This window comes from Hemitrygon akajei, chromosome 8 (assembly GCF_048418815.1).
Source record: "Hemitrygon akajei chromosome 8, sHemAka1.3, whole genome shotgun sequence".
Lineage (NCBI taxonomy): Eukaryota > Metazoa > Chordata > Chondrichthyes > Myliobatiformes > Dasyatidae > Hemitrygon > Hemitrygon akajei.
This window is the reverse complement of record NC_133131.1, coordinates 79,507,445-79,515,388: the sequence shown is the minus strand read 5'-3', so window position 1 is coordinate 79,515,388 and position 7,944 is coordinate 79,507,445. Positions and strand designations below refer to the sequence as shown.

At 40.5% G+C, this 7,944-nt stretch overlaps 1 protein-coding gene across 1 annotated transcript; it reads left to right on the top strand.

Moving 5' to 3' along the window:
• The first annotated feature begins 656 nt into the window (after positions 1-656).
• LOC140732525 (interleukin-6-like) lies at positions 657-2,084 on the top strand. Its single transcript, XM_073055294.1, has 5 exons — positions 657-744; positions 998-1,146; positions 1,269-1,382; positions 1,666-1,812; positions 1,911-2,084. Exons 1-5 carry the CDS (start codon positions 657-659, stop codon positions 2,082-2,084), a joined length of 672 nt encoding a protein of 223 aa, XP_072911395.1.
• The last annotated feature ends 5,860 nt before the right edge of the window (positions 2,085-7,944 follow it).

Below are 7,944 nucleotides of genomic sequence, written 5' to 3'. Positions count from 1 at the left end.
CCACTCCCCAATTAACCTGGCACAGTTTGAGCAAACCTGTAAGGAGGAATAGGTAAATCTTCTGCAAAGCTGATAGAGACTTATCCAAACAGACTATTGGCTGTAATAGCTGTGACAGGTGGTTCAATTAAGTGCTCAGCAAAGGGGATGAATACTTTCAAACTACTGACTTTTCAGTTTTTCAAATTTTAGTTTTTTATGCTTTACAATTTACCCCGTTTTTGGACTTTATTGTGAAAAAGGAGGATGTGATTCTCAAATAAGAATGGTCAATTAATCAAAATCCCTGCTTGTAATATTGATTAATGTGACTGAAGAGTTGGGGGCTGAATACTTTTTTATTGAACTGTACAGCACGAGCAGAAAGTTTGAACCGAGACACAATGGTAGTTTTAAATTCAAACCATAAACATGTAATCGATAATAATCAATTAGATTCCGATTCCTGGTCCTTCGTACTAGAACATTATTTTTGTTGGGTGTAGTGATTTTGCAGTGATTCTTTTCTGTCTGTAAGAGTGATCAGTTCTCAAAATTTAATTAAAGGGTTTCGTAATATTGCGGTCTCCATTCGCAGTTATGGAAGGTGAAGGATTGGTATCGTCACTTGGCATTTCCACGTTTGACCAACACGCCGATCAACCACGATTATCCCGATGGATCACGTCAGAAGGAAGAGAACTGGAGTGGAAATCATCTTCAACGTAGAGGAAGGACAGCCACATGGGAAGGAAGAATCCAACAGTGACTAATAGGTGCTGTAACACAAACATTGTGAAAAAAACATTAGTAACTGGATTTTCCCCAAAGGGGGCGATTAATAAATAGTGGGGAGAATGGAGCTTGGGGAGTTAAAGATCGAACACCTTTGTACGGGGAGGACAACATGGGACTTGCTGAAAGTCAGTGAATAAAGCTTCCGGTTATCAATTCAACACATTTCGGAGCGGTTGCAGGAAGCGGGAATTCTTATTCCGTTCTGTCTCTTTCCCTGCAGGTTTTTACCTTCTACCCCTGGTGCTCTGTGGAAGAGTCGCCACTTTCCCGCTGACGGAGCGGACCGCTGCAGCCGCCCCGGGCTGCGCAACCTGCGACTCCCTGGCGCTGCAGATCCAGAGCTCAGCGGCCGAGCTCCGGGATGCTCAGGTGAGTGAATACGAGGAGGTGAGGGGGTGGCGCCCCGCAGACTTTGCCCTGGTCTTCACTTTGCAGCTGACGTATTCTCTGTCTGATCTCTCTCCACCCCTCCCGTCCCCCCTGTCCCGCAGCTGTGTGAGTATTTCTCCTTCTGTGACGGGGACCAGGGATCGCTGCTCACCCACGACTTCAACCTGCCGCAGATCCGATCTCAGGACCGATGTACAAAGATCAGTTTCCATAAGGTGAGTGAAGCCCGAAGGAGCAGCCGTTTCCTTGTAAAGTAGGGCATTTCAGTCTATAGAAAAGTGTACCTCTAGGGAAAACAAAAAGGAGTAGGCATTTCGCTCGTAGTTTACGATAGCCAGGTTCCAACAAAGCAGCGTTTAAACCAATTTGCACAACCCGGCAAAATTCTCAGTTTTACAAACGAGAATTCTAGAATTCATTTAAATTCAGCTGCAAGTCGTCAAAACTGAAGAGCCCAAGCCAAGATTATTTCTTACTTGTAGTATTTTTCCTGTTTAGGAAACGTGCCTGAAAGCGATTGCAAAAGGCCTCCATAAATACAACCCTTTCTTATTGCTGGTGGAAACATCCATCGTGCGTTCAAGTGAACAAATAATATGGATGCGGTCCAGTACCCAACGCCTCACGGAACTGATAATGCACCAGGTAAGTGTAAACGAAGCGGCGCAATTATGGCTGCGGCAAACCCATCTGAAACTATGGAGACTCAAGTCACAAGCCCTGCTGTCCTCTTTATATTTCAGTTGAATGTCGAGTTTGGCATCGGTACCGTGAGCGAGAGCGAGATGGAATCATCTGCCTTAGGCTTAGTGTCAACAACAGAGTGGAACAGACAAGTGAATGCGCATGTCATCCTGCGAGACTTTGTCCGGTTCATGGAGAAATCAGCCCGAGCTCTTCGCTTTATGAGTCTGTGAATGTGGGCTGACCGCTAGAATTGGCAGAATTACATTTTAAATATACCACGATCTATTTATTTATTTATTTATTTATCTATCTATTTATTTCCCAGTGATTATTAACTAGGTGGAGTGACAGAAACAAAAGAGCGATAACATTACGGAATTGGTTGGCCATGCAAGCCCAACTGCTCTCCGTGATTTCTGCTCCACACCCAGATTTTTTAAATTATCCTGTTAGTATTTGGAGTGCACGTTTTGTTCGCGACTGATAAAAAAGCTTGCTCCATCTGACACACATATGCCACACGTAGAGTGGTCAGAGCAAAGTCAGCTTGGGAGTTTGCAATTTTTTTTCAGTTCCATTAACCGTGCAACGTGTAAAGTATGGTTAACCAGAGGCCGTAACCGCCTTAAAGTATGAACGTTCTAGTTCAGCATTTGGTCGTACAATTGTAAAAGTTACAGAGGTTAATCTGTAAAAGAAATGACATCGTAAACTTAAGAAGTTGTATGTTAGCTATTGCTGGCAAAATGTTATTTACAGTGTTTAATTTTATTTATATTTATTTTGACTAATTCAACATTTAGAAATATTTTAAAACTATTGCATTTATTTATTGATATTTATAACGTAGACCATAAGAGTATTGTCTTTATTTTTGAAGTATCAGAACCTTTGATTTGGATATATTTAATAAACTATAAATATGAAGAGATTTCAAGTTAAGTTTCATTCTGGCTGTTATTATTTTGAAAGATATGTACAGACAGCAAATGTTTCCAGAGATACAGTGAATTTGCTAGAATTTGCAAAAGTAACGCGGAGTGCTTTCTGTGAATCAGGAAGTGATCCCCACAGGACTTCTGTACCACGGAGAGCGTTCTAACTGGCATCGCCAACCGGTAATGCGGGGGATGGGGGATTGGTGCTGCAGAGAGTTGTAAACTTAGTCAGCTTCATCCTGGGCACCAGCCTCCGATGTATCCAGGACATCTTCAAAGAGCAATGCCTGAAAAAGATGGCCCCATCACCCCAGGACATGCCCTGCTGTCATCGCTACCATCGGAGAGGAGATACAGGAGCCCGAACGCGCACACTCAATGATTCAGGAATAGCTCTTCCCCTCTGCCATCTGACTTCTGACTGGAAATTGAACCCATGAACACTAGCTCACCACTGTTTTTAATTTTATTTCTGCACTGCTTATTTTATTTAACAATTTAATATATTTACTCCCTGTAATTCACAATTTTTTTTCTCTATTATTATGCATTTCATTGTACTGCTGATGCAAGGACAATAAATTTCACAGGATATGTTGCTGATATTAAATCTGATTCTGAAATGTTATGTTCACAAGCCACTAGATGGGGTGTGATCAGCGATCATATATACACCCAGAGGCCACTTTATTAGGTGCCTCCTGTAACGACAACATGCAGTGAGTGGCTGTTCTGTGGGTGAAAACGCCTTGTTAATGAGAGAGGTCAGAGGGGAATGGTCAGACTTGTTCAAACTGACAGGAAGGTGTCAGTAACTCCAGTGACCATGCATCACAACAGTGGTGTACAGAACAGCAGCCCTGAATGTACAACACATCAAACCTAGAAATGGACGGGCTACAGCAGCAGAAGACAATGAACGTACCTTATTAGTGGTCACTTTATTAGGCACAGGAGGCAGCTAACAAAATAGGCTCTGGGTGTAACTGAGTATTCCTTTCCTAGCCTCTCTAATGCCCCTGTCTATCCTGATTACTAGACCTGGTCTTACTGACTCCTGCTTTCTCCCATAACTGCTCAGACAAAACTCCCCCCAGCAATCTTAGTCTGACCTCTACCCTTCTAGCACTAGTGAATTTTGCTACAGGATGGGAACCAGAGAACCAGAACAGATAATGGGGAGACTGTGGAGACGGGCGTTGTTAAGACATCGGACAAAGTCTGGAATCAAAAGATTGAGCATTGTGGAACAAATGTCCTGAGCTTTGTATAATTTCAGTGCAAGTATTGTAGGAAAGGCAGATGAGCTCACAACATGGATCAACACTTGGAATTATGATCTTGTAGCCAATAGTGAGACTGGTGCAGGAGGGGCAAGTTTGGCAGCTCAGTGTTCTGGGGTTCCGTTGTTATTGAGGTGACAGGTCCAGAGGGATTAAAGGAGGATGGGTGGTGTTCCTAGCCAACAGAAATATCACAGCTGTGCTCTGCCAGGACAGACTGGGGAACTTGTCCAGTGAGGCTGAGAAATAAGAGAATATGCAGACACTGGAAATCCGAGCAACAGACACAAAATGCGGTCAGAACTCAGCAGACAAGGCAGCATCTGTGGGAAAGAATAAACAGTGACGTTTCAGGCCAAGACCCTTCATCAGAACTGAAAAAAAAATGGGAAGTCCATCTCATCCAATAAGTCCAATAAGAAAGGTATGACCACGTTAATGGGGCTATATCGTAGACCACAAAACAGCCCACGGGATTTAGAACAACATATTTGCAGAGAAAACTTTTCACATATTGACTGAGTGTTGGGGTCCGGTCCGGAGCCCGCCTTCCGGGTCTTGCTCCGGTCCGCGGAAGCCGGACTCCGGGCCTTGCAGCCAGCCCTCCTGCCACCCGGAGCCATTGGATCATCTTGGCTTAAGGAGGTACATCTGTCGCCTATTAGGGGGCAGGTGTTTATAAGGGGCTTGGGGACTGAGCCTAGTTTGGGGGTCGTCCAGCTCTGAAGCTGGTTTAACCCGCTCTGTATCCTGCTTCGCCTTGTTTTCCTGCTTCTCGTGTGCGCTGGTCCCGCTGTTCCGCCGTCTTCGCCTTGCCCGCGCTGTCGCGCTATCTGCTTGATTCTCCCTATTTACCGGTGTAACCCTGCTACTCACCCTGGACCTAACTCCCTTTTGTTCCTTTGCTTCCGTTGTGTAAACCAGGCCGTCGCCGTTACCCCTCGGGTGGTTCTGTCCCTTCCTGTCCCTTTCCTCCATCGGGGAAGCCCGTATATGGTTTCAATTTCGGAAATCTTTTGGGTTGAATCAATTTGTTTTAACTATTCCTATTGTATCCAATTTCTTTTTTCATCCTTCTATTATAGACCAAACTTATTCAGCTTGGAAGACTAAAGGATTACTACGATTTTCCGATTTATTTTTGGATAATTGTTCAAAAGACATAAAACAATTATCTAATAAATATAATTTGCCTAGATTTCATTTTTTTTTTAGATATTTACAGATTAGGAATTTCTTAAACACTGTACTTCCTACCTTTCCAAATCTTGAGTCTTTGGGTATTTTGGAGAATTTGTTAGAACTAAATCCTTCTCAGAAAGGTGTAATATCAAATCTCTACAATATAAATATGAAAATACGTTCAGAGCCCTTCTATAAGATTAAAAATGATTGGGAAAGAGAACTTAACCTTACTATCCCTATTGAGAATTGGGATAAAATTCTTCAATTAGTCAATTTATCATCTATATGTGCTAAACATTTATTAATACCATTTAAAGTTGTGCACAGGGCTCATATGTCCAAGGGATATTAAATCTAATCAAATGTAAGAGAATTTTATCCAAAATGAAAAAAGAACAAGCCCATGTAGTATATTTACAGAAAACTCATTTAAGTGATAATGAGCATAAAAAACGAAAGAGAATGGGCTTCACTAATCTGTTTTTCTCCTCATATAAATCAGGGCATAGGAGAGGAGCTGCTATTCTTATCTCAAGTAAGCTAAATTTTGAAACAATATTCGAAATGAGAGATGAAAAAGGCAGATATATTCTGGTTAGGGGGAATATAGACGGACATTCAGTTACTCTATTGAATATATATGCACCCCCGGGAAGTGATATTGGTTTCTTTCAGAAAATTACTGATATTATGGTAATGGGAACAGAAGGTCTCCTGATATGTGGGGGAGACTTAAATTTACAATTACAACCAAACTTAGACTCTTCCAAAAGAAAAATCTATGAAACAAAATCTTTACACAAGAAAGTTAATACACTTTTTGAGGATGTTGGTTTAATTGATATATGGAGGGACCTTTTCCCTGACAGAAGGGAATACACTCATTATTCTGCTCCACATTCTGTATATACAAGAATAGACTATTTCATAACATTTGGAAAAGACAAAGACAAAATAAACACCTGTGGAACTAGGACAATAGATGTAAGTGACCATGCACCTATATATTTATCTGTTGATTTTGACCTACAACCAAAGAATACTATTTGGAAACTAAATTCAAATCTACTCAATGATCCATACTTTAAGGAACAAATTAAAAAAGAAATTGGTCTCTACTTCGAATTTAATGATAATGGAGAGGTTTCACCTCCCATTTTATGGGATACTCTGAAGGCGATCTTTAGAGGGAAAACTATAGTGATATCTTCATATAAGAAAAAAATAAGGAATAAAACATTAGAGGAATTACAAAATAGTCTGAAGGAATTAGAGAAAAAACATAAATTGAATTTGGCACAGGATACATTAGAGGAAATTAAAAGAATTAGGAATGAAATAAATAATTTGGCTATGCAAGAAATCAGGAAAAACTTAATGTTTCTGACACAGAGACATTATGAAAGTGGATCGAAATCTATGAAAATACTGGCATGGAAACTGAAAAAAAAAGATAGCAGAAAATACAATTCATAGAATTAGGGATGCAAGAACAACAATGATAAAAAATGAGCTAAGTGAAATTCAAGAAGCTTTTGAAGTGTTTTACAAAACGCTACATTCCAAAGTTCCAGGGGGAAGCATAACCCAAATTGACACCACCTTGAATTCTCTCGAGTTACCCACTTTAAGCGAAGAACAAAATAGAAGGATGACTGCTGACATAACTGACGTTGAATTAAAAGCTGCGATTATTAGGCTTAAATTAAGCAAGTCACCAGGATCAGATGGGCATATGGCAGGGTGGTACAAAGAATTTAAAAATGAGTTAATTCCTGTTTTACTCCCCACACTGAATTGGGCTCTAAAAAAGGCACAAATGCCACCCAGTTGGAAGGAAGCGATAATCTCAGCTATACCGAAAGAAGGCCAGGATAAAATGGAATGCGGGTCATTTAGACCAATATCCGTTCTTAATGTAGATTATAGGTTATTTACCTCCATCATGGCCAAACAATTAGAGGAGTTTCTACCCGTACTGATATGTAATGATCAGACAGGTTTTATACGACAACGCCAGACTCAAGACAATATACGAAGGACACTTCACATTATGGATCATATACAAAAAAATAAAATCAAAGCAATAGTGATAAGCTTGGTGCTGAAAAAGCATTTGATTCAGTTAATTGGAATTTTCTTTGCAGAGTTTTACATAGATTTGGCTTCCTAGACACAATTATTAAAACTATGCAGACACTATATGACAATCCTACTGCTAGGATTAAAATCAATGGATATTTATCAAATAGTCTTACCCTAGAAAGGGGCACGAGACAGGGCTGTGCATGGTCACCACTACTCCACGCGTTATATCTGGAACCATTAGCTCAATGCATCAGACAAAATGAAGATATCAGGGGAATTACTATTAAAGGGACAGAGCATAAATTGGCTTGTTATGCGGATGACATTTTGATCTATCTAGGGCAACCAACGTACTCTTTACCTAAATTGATGCAATCCTTTGAACAATATGGTCAATTATCAGGATACAAGATCAACATAGATAAAACCCAATTACTTTCATATTACTATAGCCCACCAAGAGAAATTGAAAGTCAATAGCCCCAGGCATGGCACACAGAGTCTTTCAAATATTTGGGCATCATTACGCCAAAAGATTTAGCAAAATTATCAGAATGTAATTATCAGCCTTTATATAAATAAATTAAGGAAGATGT

What these genes read in the sequence shown, in the direction of transcription:
- LOC140732525 (XM_073055294.1), top strand. Translation starts at nt 657, where the DNA reads ATGGATCACGTCAGAAGGAAGAGAACTGGAGTGGAAATCATCTTCAAC. An exon ending in TGGGAAGGAAGAATCCAACA is followed by an intron (nt 745 to 997) that starts GTGACTAATAGG and finishes CTTTCCCTGCAG; the next exon opens with GTTTTTACCTTCTACCCCTG. An exon ending in CAAAGATCAGTTTCCATAAG is followed by an intron (nt 1,383 to 1,665) that starts GTGAGTGAAGCC and finishes TTTCCTGTTTAG; the next exon opens with GAAACGTGCCTGAAAGCGAT.